At 45.4% G+C, this 22,874-nt stretch overlaps 1 protein-coding gene across 1 annotated transcript; it reads left to right on the top strand.

Moving 5' to 3' along the window:
- Nucleotides 1–1,978: 1,978 nt before the first annotated feature.
- Nucleotides 1,979–22,715, top strand: CD9 (CD9 molecule). Its single transcript, XM_066319576.1, is given in 11 exon segments — nt 1,979–2,134; nt 13,127–13,165; nt 13,167–13,227; nt 15,925–16,022; nt 17,047–17,048; nt 17,206–17,281; nt 18,224–18,316; nt 18,903–18,965; nt 18,967–18,993; nt 20,678–20,761; nt 21,489–22,715. Coding segments are annotated over 11 exon segments (675 nt in total). The 5' UTR covers nt 1,979–2,068; the 3' UTR covers nt 21,555–22,715.
- The last annotated feature ends 159 nt before the right edge of the window (nt 22,716–22,874 follow it).

The following is a 22,874-nucleotide window of genomic DNA, read 5'->3' as shown; positions in this document are numbered from 1 at the left end:
GAGAGTTGCATCTCCGAGATCGTCACACCCTGAAGAGTAAAACGTAAATGTTCTCTCCAGATGCTTCACATGGAATGAAAAAAAAGAGAAGAAGGAAGAAAAAAAAAAAAAAAAAAAAGCCACAGCATTGTTTTCATTCCATATTCTTGAGAATACTAGAGATGCACAAACTCATTTCACTTCCTCATAACCTAATTTGCCAGGTCAATGGGGAGAGTTTAATTTTTTACAAACTCACAGGAGGTTTTTATCCAACAGGTCCATTTCTTGCTTCTGATCAAAAGGTTACTGCCCATGAATTTTAATGAATTTTAATGAGAATTGCTTTAACACAGTATAAGCACGAAAGCTTAACAATACAAAGGAGGGGAGTTATTCAAAGTTCTTATGTGATCCTTTACTTTAGAAACTTATGGGAAACCATATTACTGATGCTAACTAACCGCATAAATTCTTAATGGCAAAGTGACAAAAGAAAACCAACCCAAAAGCGACCCAGAAAACCAGTCCGAGCTCAAGACTGAGATACAGGACCTCCCCTTGCTCAGTTTCCAGTTACCATGAGTTTAGTCACATGCATTTATTAATTCCATCCTTGCTGGATCTATATTGTTGTGGCCAGTCTCCATCCCTCTGCTTCCCTTTATTTTATAGGAAATGTATTTCTATTTTGTAACCTACCCTGGGAAGCAGCTGTCCAAGCCAACATCTCCCCCTCCGTATTGCCTCTGGAATGTGCTGTATCTTATCACTTCTTTTTGGCAACAAGAACTCCAATGTGTTTTTATTTGCCTTTCAGTATGGCTTTTCAGTTTTTACTGTTCTGCTTGCGTGTTTTCTTAACTCTCAATACCTGATGAATTTCTAATCCCACAGTATGAAATTAAGGTACAAGTTTTTATCCCTTAGCTAAAAGGCTCAGAAGCTGAGTGCCCAACACTCTGTTATGATGAAAGTGAAAATTCTTAGTTGAAACTGACGGTGTTTTTTCTCACAGCTGGAGTGACCTAAGGGCATGTGCACAACCTGTTACCATAGATCAGTGGCGGGCTGAAACTTTTCCCGCCTTATTCTCCTAAAGTGGATGTTTGTAACTTCATAGAGACATATTGGAAAGATTAAAGGAGTTAAACTATGCTGTAAGATTATCTTGTATGGGAAAACACCCATTTAAACTAGACCGATGCATTTATTTTAAACTCAACATCCAGCAGAGGCCGCGAAAGTGATGAGGGGCCTGGAGCATCTCTGTGGGAACTGGGCCTGATTAATTAGAGAAGACAGAAAGGGGATGTCATTTAATCTCAAATATCCCAAAGCAGGTGTCAAAGAGGATGGTGCCAGACTCTCTTCCTGCCCAGAGACAGGACAGGGAGCAATGGCCGTAAACTAAACCAAGAAATTTCACCATAACACAAAGAAGAATTTCTTTAGGCGAAGGGTGGCTGTCCAGGGAGGATGTGTGGATCGTCCCTCTCTGGAGACATTCCAAGCCCACCTGGAGACATTCCTGTGTCACCAGCTCTTGGTGACCCTGCCTTGGCAGGGGGGTTGGACTGGATGAGTTCCAGAGGTCCCTTCCAATCCTAAGGATTCCATGACCTGTGCAAGAGCACGTCGGGTTGGGGTAGGGGGCTTGGTCAGATATTAGGACGAAGTTTTTCACTCAGAGGGTGGTGGGGCACCGAGCAGGCTCCCCAGGGAAATGGTAGCAACCCTAACCCTGCCAGAGCCCCAGGAGCGTCTGGACAAGGCTCCCGGCACAGCCTGGGATCGCTGAGGCTGCGCCGTGCAGGGCCGGGAGCGGGACTCCGGCGCTCCCCGCGCACCCCCTCCATGCCGGAGCATTCCCAGCTCGCAGAGGGCCGTGCCCGGCCCCGTGTGGCGCTGCCGGAGCGCCGGGAGCCGGCCCGGCCCCGGGGCGGAGCGGGGCGGCCGCAGGTGCGGGGCGCGGCCGGGGGCGGCCCCGGCGGCGGGCGGCGGAGTCCCCGAGACACCCGGGCCGGGCCGCATTTAAGGAGCGGCGTCGGGGCGCGGGAGCTTTGTCACCGTGCCTGCAGCCGCCGCCATGCCCGTCAAAGGAGGCACTAAGTGCATTAAGTACCTGCTCTTCGCCTTCAACTTCATCTTCTGGGTGAGGCGCTCCGGGCTGTGCCCCCCGCGCTGCCGGCGGGGAGCCCGCGGGACGGGGATGGAGGGGAGGGGAGGACAGGGGGAGCACTGGGAGCCGCGGTTTGTTTGCTTTTCTGGTGCGTGGTTTTTGCCGTTTTCCCCACTTGCTGCCCCCCGAAAGGAGAGGGGCGGGTGCCCAGGTGCTCGCTGCTTTATTTTTTCAGGTTTTTCGGGTTTTATCGTAAGGCGGGTTGAGTGTGCTGCCAGGCGGGGAGGGCTGCTGGGTTTATGGCTGACCCCCCGCTCAGCATCTCCCAGCGCTCCATCCAGTCCTCGCCCTAAAACTCCCCGTGCAGGTCGGGCTCCGCGGTGCCTTGGCCGCGGTGAGCCGGCTCCTCCTGTGCTCGTCGTGTGTGTGTGTGAACTCCTCGTGTTGGTAGGAGCTGTGGCTTCCCTTCGGGTTAATCTCTCGGAGCAGCCCAGCACCCGCTGAAATCGCATCTCCGGCTCGGTTCCGGCGCCACACCGCCCTGCCGGCCGGGCACCGTGAGACAGCACGGCTGAGCCCAGAGGCTGTTCCCGAGCGCTCGGGGTCTGGGCACCTGCATTTAGCGCTGTCTCCTGCGGGAAGTACCACGGGAGCTGTTTATGTGCCTGATGGATAGGTGCAAAGTGTGTGGTTCAAAAAGTTGGGTTGTCTCTGGGCTGTTTGCCGCCGTGGAGAAGTGCGTGTGCAGCTCCGATGTGGAGGAGTGAAGCTGGAGCTGTGGGAGTCAGTCTTGGCACTGCCCGTGGGACGAGTGGAAGTTGCAGTGTTAGTGGGTAAAGTGCTCGGGATGTCTCGATGTCGAAATGGGTTACAGCAGATTTGAGAAAACAGAGCTGGGCTGCGGTTGAGGGAAGTTGTGCGGGACTTGACTCAGGAAAGCAAATGCTGACACTCGGGATTCAGCGGGACAGCGGGCAGGGCTGTCGCATGTGCAGGGTTAGAGCTGAGCAGAAGGAAAAGCCTAATAAAGTGCTGCCTGAAACTCATAGTCAGCGGGTTTCTAAACCTCTCGTTGACAGAGACTGAAGTAATCATGGTTTGTCTTGTGCTTGTTGGTTTTTTGTGGGTTTTTTTTGTTGGTTGGGGTGTTTGTTTGTTTTTGTGTTTTTTTTGTGGGGGGGGGGGTTGTGTTTGTTTTGTTTTTTGTTTGGTTGGGGTTTTTTGGACAAAAATTCTTATTGTGGCAAAGGCATTGCCTCGAAGAAACTCTTAACCTGAGCACCACCACCTTGTTGTGTGCGGCCCAGGGCTGAGAATAAGGGAGGGGGGGGGTTTGTTTAGTTCGGGATGTACCTGTTGCTTGGGAATGTCATGGTAATAAAGCACTGATGCTGTACTCCTACCTTTGGGTGCTCGCATATACAAAATTGTACCGGTGACAGGGTGGATGGAAGAAGAGTGGTGCTGCTGGCCAGAGGAGCTGAGAGACGGTGGCTTTTGAAGTTTCCTTCTTGACGCTGGCAGTATGCAGCTAAGATGGGGGAAAGAGAAGAGGAAGAAAAGAGAATTAAAGGGAGATAAATGCATCTTGGAGATCCCAGTTAAGTGTCTGGAGGTACCAAGAGGCAGTGAAATGCGAGCAGCTTGGGTCAGCCAGAGATAAATGTGTGCTTGATCAGCTGGAGTGGTGCTTGGCTCTTGGGAATCACCACATGTCATTATGGCCTGCTGAAAACAGTTGGAGGGGGAGTTGAGGGGGTATGGTGTTAGCAAACCTTGTGTCCTCTGTGGAGAAACAGAGTTGATGTATCTTGGGTTATTCTGCACTGAACAGTGTGAAAAGAAAGGCATTCTGGGGCTGCCAGCATTAAAAGGCAACAACCACTCCAATAAGAAAAAAAAAGGTTTTAATATTTTTTACAGCTTTGCACATGTGAAAAGTCTGTGAAGTAGCTGAAGTATGTTGACAAAACTTGTTGTGCCCAAGTGCAATTCTGTACCTCCTCTTTGAAACGGGTTCCCTCCAGAGGATAGGTGAGGAATTTAAGTGGTCTGCAGCAAACCTGCAGATGGCTGTGGGTGCCATGTTAGGTGGAATGTATTTGCTTCCATCAGAGGCTTGAACAAGGGTAAGAGGAAGCAGAAAGGCTCTAACAGCTTGGTAAAGGAAGTTATTAAAATAAAAAGGGAAACTCTCAAAGTTGAAGTTGGATCCAGAGAAAGGAGATTAAGGTTCATAAATGCTGGTGAGCCAGATAAAATATACAATTACGTTAGCCAAAGGAAAGCTTTAGAGGTAATTTGCAAAAGCAAACCCAAGTAACATACCCCTCTTCAGACACATGAGAAAAGGAGTTTCTCAGAGAGTCTTTCCAAGTAGTAATAGCTCCAGGTATAAAAGTTTTGGAAGCAGTGTTTAGCAGGACTTTATTCTACAGGGGAAGATTTTAGCAAAGTTCTGTGCCATAACCTGTCTTTGACTCTGAATCCTGCACAGGCTTGAACTGACCTCTTGATGCAAAGGAGGTGAAGCAAGAGGCACAGCAAGTGTTTGATTAACAATTCTCTAAGGTCACACAACACTTCAGAACTCAAAGTGAGTTGTGATTAGGTAACTCACCCTGTTCACCATCCCTCTCAGTGCTGGAGGGCTGGAATGCAGCAAATTGGAGGCTGGGTTTTTCCTTTATGGTAGTCTGGGATACCCAGTCAGTAGCACATATGAAGCATCTGGAAAAATCCGAGGAGAAGATTCTTTAAAAGCTGGTGTACGTATGGAGATGGGACATTGGCTACTGCAAGGGGAAGTCAGACTTCATGAAGCTGCTGCCTTGGAGCCTTTAAGTGCTTGAGTATTGGAGAGGGCAAGGACCAGTATTGGTTGCTTGGTCAATGTTTCCTGGAAATCTCAGGCCTCTTGTGAAAACCAGGCAGTCCTGGAGTAAGATTCTGGCGAGGATGAGATGGCTGTTGGAGTGGAGGCGGGGCTGCAGTGAGGTGCAGCTCTCCTGTTGTGGAGAGCAGCAGTGGTGTTGGCACAAACCCTGTGGTGGTCAGTCTAGCCCCACCTCATCTGGAGAAGCACAGGAGATACCCATGGGGTGCTGGCTGGCACCCACAGTCCAGGCTGATGGAGGTGATGGCTGTGTGCTGACACAGCACAGTGAGACTCTCACCAAAGGCAGGCATCAAGTAATTCCTGTGGGAGGCACCGGCAAGAAGCTGCCTGGAGATAGGAGCTAAATGGTTCAGGGGCAGCTGCTGCCATTGGAGCAGTGAAGCCTTAGGAGAAAAGGATCTGTAGTGGCTTTACAAAAGCACCAGGTGGGTGCTCAGTGTCAACAGAGCAAAACCAGTTTCAGAAGTGAAGAACTGAGAGATGATGGAAGATGTTTAAAGTTCCCTGAATCCATGGCTTTGCTGGCATTCTGCAGTGCTGTGGGCTGCTCTGGTCATCTGCCTGCCTTGAGAGGTTTATACTGGAGCTTGATAATGTTTGGGAAAAAGGAGGCTTTCTGCCATCAGCAACTCTAAGTAAGTTGGAATTCTTCAGCGTGGATATGTGCTAGAGATCCTTAGGATCATGATTGTCCAGGCGGAAGGTAGGGCCTGGCTGCACTGAAAGAGGCAGTGAGCAAGAGCTGTGGGATATTAAGCCAGGAAAGAGGCCATTTTCAGAAGAAAAGTGTCACTGTGGGGACAGTGGTGGTGCTTTCTCCCCAGCAGATGTTGAGGAATAGGTTTGTCAAGGGATACCTGGCTAATGACAGAATGAACTAGGCTGGAAAAGACCTTCAAGATCATCTAGTCCAACCTGCTGCCATGGAGTTCAGCAGCCTTTTGTTAATTTTTCTTCCCTCAAGGTGCTGTCTGTGTCTTGGCACAATCTTTAAATGCTCAACATGTAGACCAAAAGGTTGGTCCTGGGACAATGCTACTGTCTGTCCCCTTTTCTCAGCACCTCCTGAGGATCTTGTGCTTGATTGATCTGATGGCCTTTCTCCAGTTGGGAAGGCTCAGCGCAAACATGGTGTTCTCTGAAACTTCTGGGTCTTGGGAGTTTGGCTTAAGACATGCTTGTGGCCTAAACGGAAGGAGGGGCACATCTTTGGCTGTTTGCACCAAGTCAGGTTAAGCATGGATCAGTAAGTTTTGAGGTTCAATCCCCTCTCAGAGGTGGAAGAATTAGGGGTGGCTGTGTTTCCTCTTGGGATGGAGTGTTGCTGCAGGCACCAGGCTCCTTGCTCCTCTAGTGCTGCTCTTGCTGGGGCTGGTGTTCTCCCGCCAGGGTTTGCTGACAGTTCAGCTGTCTTGGCATGGCCAGTGCAGGCCCTGGCATCCCTGACAGTCTGCTCTCTAATAATAGATGTTTAGAGGCTGGTTTGGGATGTGGGAGGGAGGTGTCAAGCCTGATATAGAGCTATTTTTTTTCCCCACTAGGCTGGCTTGAGCTCGGTAAGAAGGCAATGGAAACAACACATTTTGTGTCTTAAACCTGAGCAGTGGCGTGGTCTTAGCAAAGTTGGCTTGACCCAACCATAGTGTGAGCAATGCTGGATTGCCTTGAGTTGTGTAATGAGTGACTGACTTTAGGTATGCTCCCTTAACTCCCTGGGTTTGTTCAGGCTTGTTGGTCCTGGTGATGAAGTCTTTTCCTTGGAAAACTGTGGGCTCCTAAGAAGCTTGGATGATGCCAGGCAAAGTGCCTGTGTGCTCTCCCACTGGCTTCCTGCTGCTGAACAAAATCCAGGCCTTACATTGTTAAACTTCAATGCTGGGCTTTCCCCTTGTGAATTTTGTGGAATACGAAGACATCTGCTACTAATATTTATGGTTTAATGTATTTTAGGCAAGCAAGTGCTGTAGCACAAAGGCAGAATTCATGTTGATGTTTTGAGCAGTCATTTTCTTGCTCCTTTCCACTGTTGGGCAGCTCTCTTGTCCTGACTTCCCACTCTCCAGAGTGTGTTTTAGGAATAAATGCATTTGTGTGTGGTAGTGCCTGCTAAAGTAAGATGAGCAGAATTAGGCCTGGAGAGCTCTGTTCCTTCTGTAACTTGAAGATACCTGTGACTTTTTTCCAAGCCATAATCTCAGTTGCTTTTGTGCACAAAGAGCAGTAATTCAGAGGGTCTTTCCTCCTCCAGTGGAGCAGAGGACTTGCAGGATGGCCAGGGAAGTATGTATGTGTCTGTTAGTATGTATATATACAGGCACATATGAAAAACCAAGACATTAATTGCTTTTGCTTTCTGTAATGAATTGATGCAGTTTCTGGCTACAGTGTGTGACTAATGCTGCTTGAGCTCAGTGAAGTAGTATTTTGACTCCAGTAAGTTCTGTGAAGTCAGGAATGGAGTTTTGGAGTATGTTGCCTTGAGAAATGTGAAGCTACTTAGAGTTCCAGCAGTTCTAGCTCCTATTTGCAATTCTAATATTAAATATAGTAGACTGGCTTCTGAATAGGAACTTGTATGAAATGAGCACTACTCTTGGCAACGGTTCAGGAACTTTGTAATTCTGCTCCTACTGTACTGGAACACCATCTTATTGCAAAAAGTGCTTTGACATTAACATAGGCCACAACATTCTTGAAACTAGCTAAGCAGAAAGAAAATACTTCCTTTCCAGTCCACTTTTTTCCAAATTAGTTTGAAAATAGCTGCAGTTTCTTGTATAACTACAAGCCCACATAGCACAAGTGTTAGGGGAGCTTTTTCAAAGCTCTGAAAACCTGTGCTGTTGCAGATAACACTAATTCTTAAATTGAGGGTTTAGAGTGATGTTGAGTCTCACCTGTACTTACTGTTTATGGGGTTTTATTTATGGAGTACCCAGCCAGTAACAGGACAGAAACAGTTCATTACTGCTCATAATGTTCTCAATTTCCTTGCATGTGCTTTGCGATGTTATAGATCTGGCCTTAGCTTAGTTCAGTCTAAAACAGTTAGAAGTAAATTGTCTTATGCAGTCAGACTTTTAGCTAAAATTTCAAGTGTTTATGAGGTGAAGATGGGGACTTTTTTGATCATAAAAAAGATTTTTTACTTTTTTGGGGTAAACCTATATATGAAACAGTAGTGAAAAGCATGACATACCTTCTTACTTCAAGAAATAAAAAGTGTTTTGTTAGATTCAGGAGCTCAGGACTTCTGACAACTAACTAATATGATGAAGTAGAAACTGTTTATTGTTTACAATAAGCTATATTTATACACTCTAAAACTACTGTTTACACGATTACTTGATTGCTGCTTTTATCTTGTCCATGCGTTCAGCATGCACTTTTCAGGAAATGTTTGGTTACAGTCTAGTTCTTCATGGCTCTCCTTTGTCTGGTTCTTGCAGTCTTGGAATTTTGTTTTTCAGCCTCTTCTTTCTTATTTTAGAACAATTTATGTCTTAGTAACTTTGATGAATTCTGGAGGGTTCTGATAAGAATGACTAAAGACGGCTTGGCTGGAGCACACTGTGGCCTGAGTTGTTCAGATACATTGCTACAGTTAGAGGCCATACTTAGCTGACAACACAGAAAGTAGTATTTATTTTTTACTGACTTCTTTATTTTCATATAATGACTTATCTTCTGCTGGGGCTAATGCCTTGGGCGTGGTAGGAGTTGTATGTAAACTTGGCCTGAAGGTGTCAAAATGGCAAAACCTTTCTCTGTGCAAAGGCTTTTTTTACAGGCTTTGAGATGCTTATCAGGCGTTCTTGAAGTGACTGATTTCTTCCCTATCGGTGCCTCCATCCTGGGGAAGTGCAGGAAGGGCTGGGGGAGGGTGTCCCCTTCCCAAGGTTTTGTCTGCCAGGACAAAGGGGTGTCTGAGGGTTTGGTAAGTGCTTGGATCTTGAGCTCCTTGAGAGGTGATTCTGCCTGTGGAAAGATAAGATGCTCTAAGGTGTCTGAGGCAAGTGGGGAGCTTGTCCCTTATCAAAGTGACGCGGTCAGAAGGGGACTGAACAAAATCGTCCTTGGAAAACAGTGGTTAAATCCAAAATAAACTTGCCACCTTTCCGAAATAGCGTCTCACCTTCTGCTGCTGTGGGATGTGTCAACAGAATTGACGATTTGGGTTGGTTTGTTTGACTTACACCTGAAGGTTTTAACACGTATTTATGGCATTGCCATGAAATCTAATGGTTTCCTGTGCAAGCCTTCTGCTGGGACACCTGAGACCTGTGGAAGCTCGGGCGTCAGAGCAGAAATGCCGTGGGAATCGCTTGGTCGCGCTCAGTGCTGAGGCACAGCCCGGGCTCAGCTCCAGGGATGGCGAGGGGAGGAGGGCAGTGTTCCCTGTGGCTGCTGCCTCCGGGATACACGGCTTTTCTCCAGGGTATCCTGGCCAGTTCAGGTCTTTCCTCAGCTCTCTCCTCTCACATGGAGGGCTGCGACACACCCTTAGATTTACCCAGAGGCAAAGCGAGGGGGACACCCCAGAGCCCTGGGAAGGGATGGCTTTGGAGAAGGGGTGGGATGGGTGAGAGGAGGGAAATCCTGCACAGGAGGCTCACTAGAGAAGGTGCAGCACTATGTAAGAAAGGAAGGTAGACCCAAAAAAGCTGGTTTTCCTGTTGTAACAGGCAAAAAGCTGCATGCAGGAATGAGCTTTAGGGGCAGAAGGGGTGTGTTTGTGCGTAATGGGAAAAAAAAAAAAAAAACAACCCGAGAAGCCTCCAGAGGGCTAGGAGAGGAGTGGCCCGGTAGTTCTGTCCTTGTTGCAGCGGTAGAACAGCCTGGCAGAGCAGAAATGAGCTGGGAATAGTGGTTAGGAAAAACAAGGAAGCCTGGTTAGCTGGAGCAGGGAAGTCATAGTGTAACTGTGCCAGGACATGCTGTTACTGGAAAATCACTGCCACAAACGTTTCCAAAACAGCGAGTAAGCAGTATCCCTTTAACTTCATGTTTTGATCAGATTGGAAAAAAAAAAATCCTACCCTGTCTTCTGAGCTCTTTTTGCTGTACTTGTCACTATAGAAATATACGATTTACCTGTCCGATAAGCGCACAAACCCACTCTTCTTTTTGTGTGTGCGAAACCAGACAAAATGGACTACGTTCAGGAATACAGTGTTGTTCTTTTCCTGCAATTTTTCTCTTTCAGCACAGGATAGAGCTACTTAAAAACACACAGTATTGCTCAAATCCTGTGACAAAATAGGTCTGTTAGATGGGGAATCCCCTTGGATTTCCAAACCAAAAATGGAACAATTGTGTTGTCTGGAGGTCTGCTTCCATGCAGCCGAGGTTGGGAGCCTTGCATCCCTTTCCCAGGAAGCAAAAACGCTGATCCTAAACCATCCCAGCACAGCTGCCCATCCTGCTGGCATAGCATGGGTGAGCAGGGAGGTGACAGTGCCTCAGCCTCTGGTGTGCCACACTGGCCAGAGGTGCTGCCAAGTGCCCATGGGGCTATGCTTTTTTCTTCCTCAGAGGCTAGTGTTGCCGTGTCCTCGTTTCTCCCTTGTTTTGATGGAAACTTGAAGCTTCAAGTTTCTTGCCTTCTGCTGTAAAACTGCCTTTTTTTAGTTCAGTGGTCTCTGTGGGTAGGAAGAGCACAAACTGAGAACATAAGTCTGCTTTCCTTAAGAAACTGAGACAAAAAGTCTTTTATTCTTGTATGAAGGAGCTGCATTTTATTTCTAATCCACCATGCAGAGAATTGTCACTCTGTTAAATTCTACCACTTTTTTTTGGTGCCAGTTCACTGGCATGAAGTATTGTCACTTGTTCTGCGTCCTGCAAGTCTTTGTCTCCCTGGCGTCTTCTTAAGCTTTCCCACAGTGACTGCTTTTTCAAGGAGAAAACATGCCATCTACCTCTGATGGTGGTGGGGAAGGGTTAAATTTGTGTTTTGAAAAGGAGCTATGTTAGGTACATCTCTGCCCAATGTGAACAGACCAGTTTGTTTCTGGAAGGCTTTAACTGAGCTTTCTCCTTTGCTAAGATTATCTGCATGATTACAGTATGGTTTAAGAATTTCTTTAGTTTTACAGTCCTTTTCTGTGCCCTGCTCTATTTGCAGAGCTGTATACTCAACCACTGGAGCTTGTCAAGCTGTAAATAGGTTTGGTAGATGAGAAGAGCTGGGTGTTCAGGCTTGTGGCTTCACAATTTGTGAGTTCTGGCAAAACCAGCAGAGGATGTAGGTTTCTTCTAATGATGGGCATCTGGATCAGCTATAAAGCTGAAGACTGTTGGATGACCCAGGAAAGGGAGCCTCAAGCGGAGTGTTATTAAATACTGGCAGATTTAACAGCAGTCTCAAAGCAGAGTTTTTCCATCACTAAGTCTTTCTGATGTTTGAGCTGAGCCACTGGGGTGAGACGAGGTAGCAAAGACTTTTTGAAGTGATGCTGCAGCCAGGAGAGCAGGTAGAGCAGCAGCAACCCTTCTCTGTCAGCTCCCTTTTGTGCCTCTCTCTCCCCTGAGGGTGCAGCTGTGGCACAAGAAATTGAAATAATGACGCTGTTGTGACATTCTGTATTGTACCAAGGTGCTCTAGCATAACTTAATCATCGTGTCAGGGTAGCCCTAGCAAGGCAAGCAGGAGATGAGTGCAGGTGTGCCTGGGGAGTGAGCACCAGAGACACGAACAAAGGGCTTTTGCTTAGGTCTGGAAACCTCCATGTGGGTTTGGCTCTTTGGGTTGTGTCACTTGATCTGTTTTCCCAGCTACAACCCTGCAGCTCCTCTTGGAGGCAGGCCTGGCACTCAGGTTCCTGTCCTACGAGAAAAGCTGGTTTAGGGAAGGTGGGACTGTCTGTGAGCAGGAATTCTTCCCCAGCAGGGAGAAGGGGCTCTCAGCCTCCCCCTCTCAGGTGGGCTTGGTGTGGAAGGGGTGTTTGCCAAGGGAATGCTGTCCATATTCCCAGTCAAAATTGCCATTATTAAACACGTCTCAGTTTCTTAAGAGGCAAATCAGGAATGTTGTTCCCTTTTACAGGGACCTTCTTATCAGAGATCAGGCTTTGCTGGGATCTTATTTTTGCTTTTCATGCGTGCTTTGCATGACTTTATAAACTTATTGCTCACTCTTAAGTTTAAATTTTTAATGCCTGTTGCAACATTTGGGATTTCTGTCCTCATCTCACTTTTGTGGAGCTTTTTTTAATAGTTAAATGGTCTTCAAATGGAGAGCTGAGAAACACACTCCAGCTTTTCTACTTAGTCCTGTTTTCTTTTTTTACATGAAAACATTTTTTTTTTCTTTTTAAAGGAGGATTCAGTCTGTTCAAGACAAACTGTTCCTATTTGCCTTATCAGAGTGCAGTTCCCTCTTTCTTGCAGCACTTTCTATTGCTTTTGCCAGATGTTCCATCCAGAGGCTAATTTATACACAATGACTTGCTGCAAACACAGGCACCAATGTTAAGAGGAACCTGGAGGCACATAGGCAGAGATGATAATGAAATAAAACTAAATATTACCTAAAATTTGATTGTATTGCTGCAGATCAGCAATGTTTCTGCTTCTGCAGCTGGTATTCTCTTATTCCTGTCAGTGTGGTCACTTAATGGGTTGGCGTTATCTTGTTTTGGAAGAAGAGCACGCTTCCTGAGCTCCCTTCCATGGTACACTGAACTGTCAGCTGTCTGTTCACTACACTAAAACTTCCAGCTGGCCTTACAGAGCACTTTTCCTTGTGATAAACTTGCTCTTCAGTGGGAATTTTTAAAGTCACTAAGCCATGCAGTGTCTGCAGCCACCCAGGCTAAAACAATGGGTGGAAGGATCAGTGGAAATACTGACACTTGGCTAAACTTTGGATATTTTCAGAAAGGAACAAGAATGGCATTGTTCTCCTGTGGCATTGGAGTTTATATTATGTAAATTGCTCTGTCAACAAGGTGCCTCATGTCTGGAACTTTGTTCGTGTGTGGGTATCCCCATCCTTTTATGCTTGTCCTTTGTTACCACCTCTTTAAATAAAGCTGTATCATGTTTTTGCTTTGATTTCATTACTAATGTAAGGCTGGGTGGATTAGTTGGTATCATTTAACAAGCCTTCCTTGTTCTTACAGCTTGCAGGGACAGCAGTGCTTGCAATTGGACTATGGCTTCCACTTTGATTCACAGACCAAAAGCGTCTTTGAACTGGAATCTGACACAAAGTTTTACACAGGTGAGCTGGGAGGTCACTTGGGATAGGTCACACTTTAGTGCCCATGATTTCCAGGCTGCTGAGAATCCTTGGCCTTCCTTAAAGGGGTAAAAAGGTAAAATAGCCCTAAACATCCCAAGAGCAGCTTCCCCTGGCTGGTGCTTGGGGGCAGCTTCCCTTGTGAGCTTTTGTGTGGACAATGGTGCTGTCCTGCAAGTGGTTTCTTGGCTCTTTGTCGTTTTTCCCACTAGTTTGTCTTTGTTGCTGTCAGTAAACATTTTGTAATCCAGGGGTTCACGGAAGATGCAGAGGATGTTTTTTCCTGACACTCATCACCATATGCGTCAGCAAAGTTTCACGCTAAACTAATTGAGTAATTAATAATTTTTCTCCAGAGTGACCAACCTGAGCTACCCAAAATACAACCCTGTTGTCTCATCTCTCAGAAGGAGTACATCCACTGTTGCCTAACTCTTAAAGTCCCACATCTCCTAATTCATACTGAACTAATGGGAAGAATGACAAATATCTTGGTACATATGAGAATATTCCAGCCAGCGTGGATCAGTGTAGCTTTAGCTAGACCATGTGGAAGGTGTTGTAATAGGATTAATTAAAGGACACACACATTTTTAGTTTGCTAATGTCATAGGAATTCCCAAGTGAACTGGATTTTATCTGAACTTTGATTTTGATCTCTACAGTTGCTTTTAAGCTTGGGCAGGGGAGCACACAATTTGGGTGTGTGTAGGTGCTCAGACCCTTGCTATGAGGAAAGGCTTGAGGGAATTGGGGTTGTTCAGCCTGGGGAACAGAAGGCTTGGGGTGACCTCATTGTGGCCTTTCAGTATCTGAAGGGAACCCACAGGAGAGATGGAGAGAGACTCTTGACAAGGGCCTGGAGTGACAGGACAAGGGGCAATGGCTTCACACTGACAGAGAGGAGGGTTAGATTGGATATTGGGAAGAAATTGTTCCCTGTGAGGGTGGTGAGGCCCTGGCACAGGTTCCCAGAGCAGCTGTGGCTGCCCCATCCCTGGCAGTGTTCCAGGCCAGGCTGGATGGGGCTCTGAGCAACCTGGGGTGTTGTTGGTGTCCCTGCCCATGGCAAGGGGTCGGAATTAGGCAGTCTTTAAAGAATGGCTTCATCTTACCAGAAAACTCACTCCTGTCCTCAGCCACTCACCTGTGACAGCTCCCAGATTGGTGTCTGAATGGTCACTTGCAAGGAGGTGCAGCTTGTGTTGCCGCCTCTTAGCCCCAGGGTGGCCTGTGCCTACAGGAATACTGTTAGGAATGGTGTAGAGGCCATAGTTCGGAATACTGAGAGGCTCATGGGATTTCACGAAGAAGCTGCAGGCATGCAGACAAGTTATCTGTGAGAAAATTTGTGGTTTGCCCTTGATATGATGGCATCTTAGCAAACTAGGTGGTTTCGGAGCTGCCAGGAAGATTCCCAGATGCTTTTAAGTGGACCTCCGAAAAAGAACAGAAATCTAAACTTGGCTGTTGAGCTGAATATTTAACAAATCCTATTTTGGGTAGTCTAAAACAACTTTCACTTCCTAAACCATGAAATTTTTATGGTGTGATGTTTAAGCTACTGGCTGGATGCAGCCAGTGAAACCTGCTTGAAATCTCTGTAGGTTAAACTGAGTTTTAAAAGAAGCTCAATAGGAATTTCTGCTTTAACATAATTTTCTGACAGTAGTTACTGACTGCAGTAAGTTACAAAGCAAGTTACCTCAAAGGCTTTTGTACAACTCAAACAGCATAAGAGGTACTGATGGAGTCTTTATTCTGCTTTTTCAAAATGGAAGAGTTTAAGCTGAGGTTTAAAAGTCCATATTGGAATTCCTCTTGATAAGATATGTCAGGCTTAATCCTTTACAAATGCTGCACCAAATAGATGTTATTTTGGCAGGTAATCTTACTGGTTTTCATCTAGATGTATTATTTGCAAATGCTTATATCCTGGCTTCCTGTAATTAGTATTGATTTGGTCTCTGAACTGTATTTTTGTCCTCTTGATAAAAATGCCCTGCTTGTTCCATATGCTTTGTGCTGATTCTTTGATGTTTCACTGCCCCTGTAATATTCCTCGCCATCCTTTGGGAGTTCTCTTGCTCACCATCTTGCTGCTGTCTCCAGCTCACACCTATGATGATTAGGATGGTTGTTCCCAAGTTAGGAGCCAGATGATTTGGCATAAATGGAGCCTTTTACCTCAGAATGTTTGCTTCAACATACTCACTATGTAATTTCTGGGCAAAATAGTTTATGAGCTCTGACACTTTTTATAATTCAAAGAAGTATCTGCTTCAAGACTTTGCAGTTGTTGATAAATCACTATTCCAGCTGTCTCTATCTTCACCTGAGGAGTTGATAACTCTTGGCTCTGAGCCTGTTTTAAAAAGTATCTTACAGCTTGTCTTAGATGGCTTTATCTTGCTCAATTTCTGAAACTTGTGAAACTGCAGTAGGGGTACACATTAATTGTGTCAAGTTGAGAGTTTTATTTATCAGTTTTCAAATGCAATTACTTTGAAAATTAAGCACAAATTCCCCACACCTTTTTTTTTTTTTTACTTGAAACACCTCAGTAAAGAAACTTAAACCCTGGCAAAAAATTACCAATGCTGTTTGTGGAGCAATTTATTTCATGCCTTGCTGCTAAGGTCTTGATGGGTTGCACGCCTTTGTTTTCCTCTTCCCTAGGTGTTTATATCCTTATTGGAGCTGGTGCCCTTATGATGCTGGTTGGTTTCTTGGGATGTTGTGGTGCATCACAGGAATCTCAGTGTATGCTTGGCCTGGTAAGTGTTTGGGATAATGTTAAATTTTTTGAGCAGCATGATGAGAAAGGAAGGAAAACATAACTGTATCATTCAAGGGCAGCAGATTGTGGACACAGAATGATCACAGTGTTTAAAACTCATGGTCACCTACATAATGCACAAATGTTAAACATAGTTTTCATTTCTGGCCTGAAATCTGAATACTCCTGCTGCATGTGACACAGGAGACATCAAGAGGCTGGATATGTCTGACGCACTAAAGTGTCAAGCCTGGGAGTATTGTGAATGCCAGAACTAAAATATTGATAAGATCTATCTATCATTGCTAGACAGTTCATCCTGGACTCTGAAGAGTGTGTAATCTCAATCTCTGAGATCAGAACTGTGGCATTTGATCCTTGAAACAACAAGGCTCTTCTGGTTCATAAGCACAGGATGAGTTCTTCTAGTTGACAACTGCTCTGCAAGCCAATTACTGGAGAGCAAACTCATTGTTTCAGACTGGAGGGGCCAGTAGAGCTTACTGGGTTCATGCACATATGTACACTTGCAGAACTACTCATCCGAATAACCAGAAGACTTAGTTAGTAAAGGGTCAACTACTATAGCTACTGAAAGAACAGTTCCCCTTCTGTGTTGCAGAAGAAACTAAATTCAAAAAATTCTTGCCAAATGGCGCCTCTAGTCCTTTGTAATTCTGAGTATCTCTTTAAAGATAGTGGTGTTTTGGATCTGGTAGTCAGTTGAGAGACAGAGCACTTTTATTTGTGTTATATGGGATATACAACAAAGTGGCCATTAGCTCTCTGGGAGTTGGTGGCAAGGTAGAAAATTAAGTAATGACTCCCTAAAGCAACAGGAGTGACAAACCAGAGTAAAGAATTGGTGGTAGCTGTTGTGATGTGTCTGAATGACTTGGACAACTTCAAAGTTGGCGTTAACAGATGATTTGCTTTAATTAACACTGATCAAAAAGCAGCACTGGTGCTTGGATGAGCACTGCCAGACTTTCTGACGCTCCTGGGAAGAAGTGCTGACCCAGTTGTCCTTTTTCCTGGTGTTACCATGTCTCAGACCTCCAACTGCAACCTGGTTGTAATGACAGCTCCCACGAGTCTGACAAACTTGCAGAGTGTGTGTGTGTGTGATGCTGGTTTGTGGTGCTCTGGCCTTCACTAATAATGTGGTCTTTCTTTTCTAGTGTCTTCTTCTTCCTTTTGTGATTTTTTGCCCTTGAAATTGCTGCTGGCATCTGGGGATTTTCAAATAAAGAAAAGGTAGGTTGCTCTTAAGAGTTGGGAAGTGGTGGCATTTCTGGAACAGGTTTCCCAGAGAAGCTATGGCTGCCCCGTCCCTGAAAGTGTTCCAGGCAAGGTTGGATGTGGCTCTGAGTAATCTGGAATAGTGAAAGTTGTCCCTGCCCATGGTAGGGGGGGCAGGATTTAGGTGATCTTGAAAGCTCCTTTCGGACTTCAGACACTCCATGATTCTATGAATGTACCCACAGTCAGCAGTCTACTGACATCTATACCCGTACAAGTCAAATCTTTATTACCCGGGGAATTTAGGGGAGAGGAAAAAGGCTGATTCAAGCAAAATAACACAAAGTCTACTGTAATATTTAAAAATTACTGTAGCAGGGAAGCCACAATCCAAGAGGCATGACCTCCAGACAGTATCTGGCTGAGCTGGGGAGGTGAAGCAGGCTGGCTGGGAAGCTTCACTACTTCCAGAGAGGACCTGGGTCAGGTGGCAGCTGAGTGTTTCTGCACCTGAAGCATGACTGATATGGCCTGTCACTCCCAAGCAGTCAAAATTCTATCTTGTTTCAAAATCAGATGCTTAGTGACCAGCATTGCTTTTCTGCTCACATGGTATTATACAATAGGGAAATACAGAAACTTCTGGGGTACCGCAGAATAGGGAATATTTTTGGGCAGCCAGTGGGCAAAGACTTGTTCTCTCACTCCTTTTAGAAGCTCGAGATTTGGAAGAGCAGTCTTACCTGTTTAGGTGTGGCCATTAAAGTGAGTGTACAGTTATTTCTCACCTGAAACAGGCGAGCCTTCTGTCCACCCTCTGTTTGTACATGGCAAAAGAATGGGTGTTGTAGGCTGCAGAATTTTTGATAACTGACTTCCTGAAAGCAAGTTTTTTGTACTTAATACAAGGTATGACCCTAATGCACTGTTGATAGACAACTCTTTGCTTTTCTTTAGATAATTGATGAGTTAAAGGGAGTTCTACTTGGACACTTACAAAAGAGAACTCAGACGACTGCCAGAGACACCCTGAAAGCATTTCAGTTCACTGTAAGTATATGGGTCTGCTTAACCCTAGGTAGTAATGCAGCTCCTTATACTGTTCTCCATGCCACCCAGTCCCCTGTACAACTCTCTTATTAGTTAAAAGAACCAAAGATTGCAGAGATGGTTTTGTGTAGTATAATGAATTCAGGATGCCTTTTTTTTCTTTTTTTTTTTTTTTTTTTTTTTTTTTCCTTTTTTTTTTCTTTTTTTTTTCTTTTCTTTTTTTTGTCCCTCTGAAGTGTCTAGAACTAGTTCTTGTTTTTCTAAAACTCAGCAGCAGGCCAGTAAACCTTGGATCTGAGATACTGGCCCCCCTAGTATGCACACCTGCATATCTGTGAGGGGTTCAGTTTTCTATAACGACCACAGGCTGTCACCAAAACGATTTTGTGTGTACTTAGAGATTTAGATCTTCCTTTCAGAACCTTGTCCTTTCATTTAATAAAGGCTGGTTAAAATCAGTTTTATAGCAGTCACATTGACAGGACTTGGTCTGTAATAAAAACTAATGTAATTTATTTTTAAACCAGATTACTGAGCAAAAATAAGGATTATTCACCTGGGTCCCTTTTTGTGTTTTCTGTTGTAGCTAAATTGCTGTGGCATTACTGGAGTTCTGGAGCAGCAGTTCATGGACACTTGTCCATCAAAGGACACTGGCTGAGTCATTCTCTATCAAGGTAAAGCTTGATGTAATTCACCATCAGCTCTGGCCAGTGGATAAAGTGAGAAATGCACTTTAGGAAACCCTCCCAGTCCGTGGGAAATCCCCATGTCACACTGGTGTGGCAGTCTGTGATCAGGCTGCTTGGGGAAAACAAACCCACTGTTACCATGGAAGGAGAAGCAGGAAGTCTGGCCTTGCTCAGGAAATGTGCAGTCTGTGTGTCACAGATCACTGGTGGGGTGGGCAGTGGAAGAGCTAAACTTTGCCTGGGGTGGGGGGGGAAACCTTCACAGCGCCTTAAGAGCTCTGTGTTCCTCACTGCATCTTCCTGGTGCTTGCGAGAGCTGTCACCTCCCTCCTGGTTAGGGAGAAGTAGAGCCTGGGGTGGGAGCAAGTCTGAAGCTTCAGCAAGGATGGGGTGGGTGGGTAAGGCATTGGTAGCCTGTTCAAGTGAGTTTGAGACTCTGAGGGCAATTCTCTGAATGAGATTTCCCTATTGCAATATTGCTGCAGAGGTGCCTGTATGCAACAAGTAACAGGAGGAAAACAGCTTGTATAGTTTTTAACCACCCCTCTTCCTTTTTTCCTTACAACCATCCTGTGCTCTTGCTTTGTGCTCTGAGACAGTTTCTGTGAGTCCTTCTATGGTTCTTACCATGCAGGAATTCAATTAATGACTTAGGTTTCGTTTTTTTTCACTTTCAATTGACAACTTCACATATCTGGCCCACGAGACCCTTCAGTCTGTATCTTTAGTCCTATCCATGCAGTCTGAGCTGGAGTGTGGGAGCAGCTGAAACAGCATACAGGTTTATTGTTTGGTTTTATTCTGCTGTGTGTCTAGCTTCATCTGTTGACTTCATCTTGTGATGCCTATTCCCACTTGTAGAAAAAAGTGGATAGACAGCAAGATCAAAGGGGTGTAATAGAGTGTGCCTCTAAGAAGCAGTGCGTGTTGGTGTTCTGATTGAACTGACTCATTCTTGCCAGTATATCCCTTTAATCCCAGATCCAGTCTTTCTTTCTAGACTGGATAAGGAACAACAACAGAAAGGGGTAGCTTTCAGCAGCTCACTGATGTTTTCTACTGGAACAAGCAGGACAGAAGCTGGGATGAGACTCTGACCAGCTTTAAGGTTTTTACCTCTGCAAAAGTGCCTTGTTCTTTTATTGGTCAGCATGTGTCTGTTCTGGGGAAAGGACTATACTTACATATTCTTTTCCAGTTGCAAGGGTAATTCATTATCTTGGGAACATTAAAACTGGCCCCTCTATGAATCTGCCCCGACATGGATTGTAGCCTAGGTTAGCCTGCCATTCCCATGCACTGTGGGTTCCTGAGGTGTCTACAAAATTACAATAGCAGTTTGGCAGTATCAAGAGTGGCTTTAAAGTCTCTTTTGGTAAAGGATGAGCAATGCATCATCTGAAGTGCTGACAGCCATTAGTAACAAGCCAAGCCTGATAAACTGCATGTTCAGATTGCAAGGGGAATCCTGCTGTAGTCAAGGTGCTGTTAACAGGTGTGAAATACTTGAAGAATAGATTTAGACTTCTCCACCAACTTCTGTGTAGGACCATCCCTGACTCTCTTTAAGGATGTGACAGTAAGGCCAGATCAAAGCAGCTCTTAAAGATGGGTCTTCAAATGAACCTTGTGCGTGTAAAACACTAATGAACCATCTGTTCCGTTTCAGTCCTGCCCTGATGCCATTGACTATGTCTTCCAATCCAAATTCAATGTCATTGGAGCAGTTGGCCTTGGCATTGCTGTAATGATGGTGAGTTTCCAGATTAAAGGGTACTCAAAGAATACTCAGAGCAGGAGTCTTGCAGAGCACTGCCTGGTCCCAGCAGCCCACAAGGCCATTCCATTGAGGACAAGTCCCAGCAGGATCAGGGCGTGTGCTGCAGGGCCCTGAGGCAGTGCAGAGGCTGGGTGTCTCAGGCCCTCCCTGTTTCTGCTTTGGATTAGGATCTGCTTCCTTGCACTTTCAGCAGTGGGGAAGTCTTACCAGTGATATGTGTATATATGGAGTTAAGATGTATTGGTCATGTTGCTGGCCCACATCTTAATCCTGATATCTCTTGGGGGCTGTTCTTCTCTTTCCTTTATAACAATTACAGGCTCTGCTAGAGGGCTAAAATAACAGGGCTGCTAAAAACCCTTGCACTTCTGGTTTTGACTTCTCTGGAGAAAAGCACATACTGGGATGGTCAAAGATTTTTTAGGAGATATGGCAGTGGTTTATAGCTGCTGGTGCTGTGCAGGGCCAGAAAGTTGTACTTGAAGATCCTTGTGGGTGCCTTCCAACTTGACATGCTCTGTGATATGTTTTCAAGTACTGAGGTGAATGGGATTCCTGGTAAGGAATGGGTGGGGATGGCAGAATAAGTGTAAAATACTGAAGAAATGTGACCACTGGGCTGGGAAGAGCAGCTTGTCCTCCTGCTGATAAAGCACCCCCTTTGCTTTCCTGATTTCTGATCTGTTTGCTTTCTTTCCAGATTGTTGGCATGATCTTCAGTATGGTTCTGTGCTGTGCCATCCGCAGGGAAAGAGAGATGGTCTAAGAGCTGCAAACCCAAGATTCCTGCACTATAAAATCCTCACTATTAACTTTGTGTTGAGAGCATTTCTAAAAATGTTATATATTTGTTACCTTATGCTTTATTTGGTACTGATGTAGGTTTGCTTTTTATGTTCTAGGTTAAAAAGATAAAGGTTATCTGACTCAAGACAAACATTGTACATAAAATATCTGACTTTCTTAAACTTACATAATTTGGATGTAATTTATGTTGGAGACAATTTGATACTTAATAAAGAGTAAGAATATATGGTTTGTGGGGGAGCGGAGATGCTGCTATGTTGATTAACCCCACTGTTTGATGCATAGCAAGGAGTTAAAGTTGCATAACCTGGTTAGAGTGTTTTGGATAAAGCAGGAAATCACTCCTATGCCAATGTCCATGTTGGAAGGGAATGGGAGATACTGTCAGATCATGTCAGGGAAGGTGTGGTCATTCCTCTTTCCTTGGTGTGGGTGAATGATACATTCCTAAAATGTCACTGCTGTAATGCTTTTACTGTCACCTCTCTGGAGGGTGGCAAAGGCTGGCTGTCACACTGGTAATGTGCAGGCAATGGTAGCTCAATGCACCCAGGGCTGGGCTCTGCCTTGGGGCTGGCTGGGCTTCCTGACATCATCCGTGCTGCTCCCACAGCTGGCACAGCATGGCCTTAGGCCCTTGCAGGGCACATTCCCTAGTGTATGCTCAGGATTTTTTTTCACTGGCGGGCTTGGGGCTTGTTTCCCCAAAGCCAGCAAGGTGCAGTCTCAAGGGCTTACACACGTGTGCCAAATCTCAGGTTTCCAAGCAGAGTTAATGTAACTTGCATGAGCAGTTAAAAAGTCCAGCTCAGTAGTTGCAGAGTTGAAGGGCTGTCCTGTTTCAGTTCAAAATATGGGTGTGGCAGAGAGCAGAGACACCAGTGTGGAACCCTTAAGGCTAAAGAATTACCGAGTTGTCTAGTATTTCTACTCTAAATGGCTTTTAAGTGGGTTGTGGGGGTTTTTTGTCTCTAAAATACTTTCTGGTGGGGGCTGCCTATGGACTTACCAGAACAGATGTGTTGTTCCTGTACCTGGTGCTTGCATACTGTACAATCTCATCTGTGTTCTTGGAAGCTTCTGGTCTCTGTCCTCCTGGTAATACAAATGTCTCTGAGTAGTCCTTGTTCCCTTTTTCTGCTGCAAGGAGGTTGGTATTTGAGAAATATCAGAATTGGTGGGTGTCAGGCTCTGCTGATGTGTGAATGTATTGTCATCTTTGTGTTACCCACTGTCACTTGTCTAAGGGAACCATGCAGCTCTCCTCTGTAACGTGTTG

The sequence above is a fragment of the Sylvia atricapilla genome, chromosome 5, assembly GCF_009819655.1.
Source record: "Sylvia atricapilla isolate bSylAtr1 chromosome 5, bSylAtr1.pri, whole genome shotgun sequence".
In the NCBI taxonomy this organism is placed as follows: Eukaryota; Metazoa; Chordata; class Aves; order Passeriformes; family Sylviidae; genus Sylvia; species Sylvia atricapilla.
The sequence above is the reverse complement of the archived record's forward strand: the minus strand, read 5'-3'. Positions and strand labels throughout refer to the sequence as shown.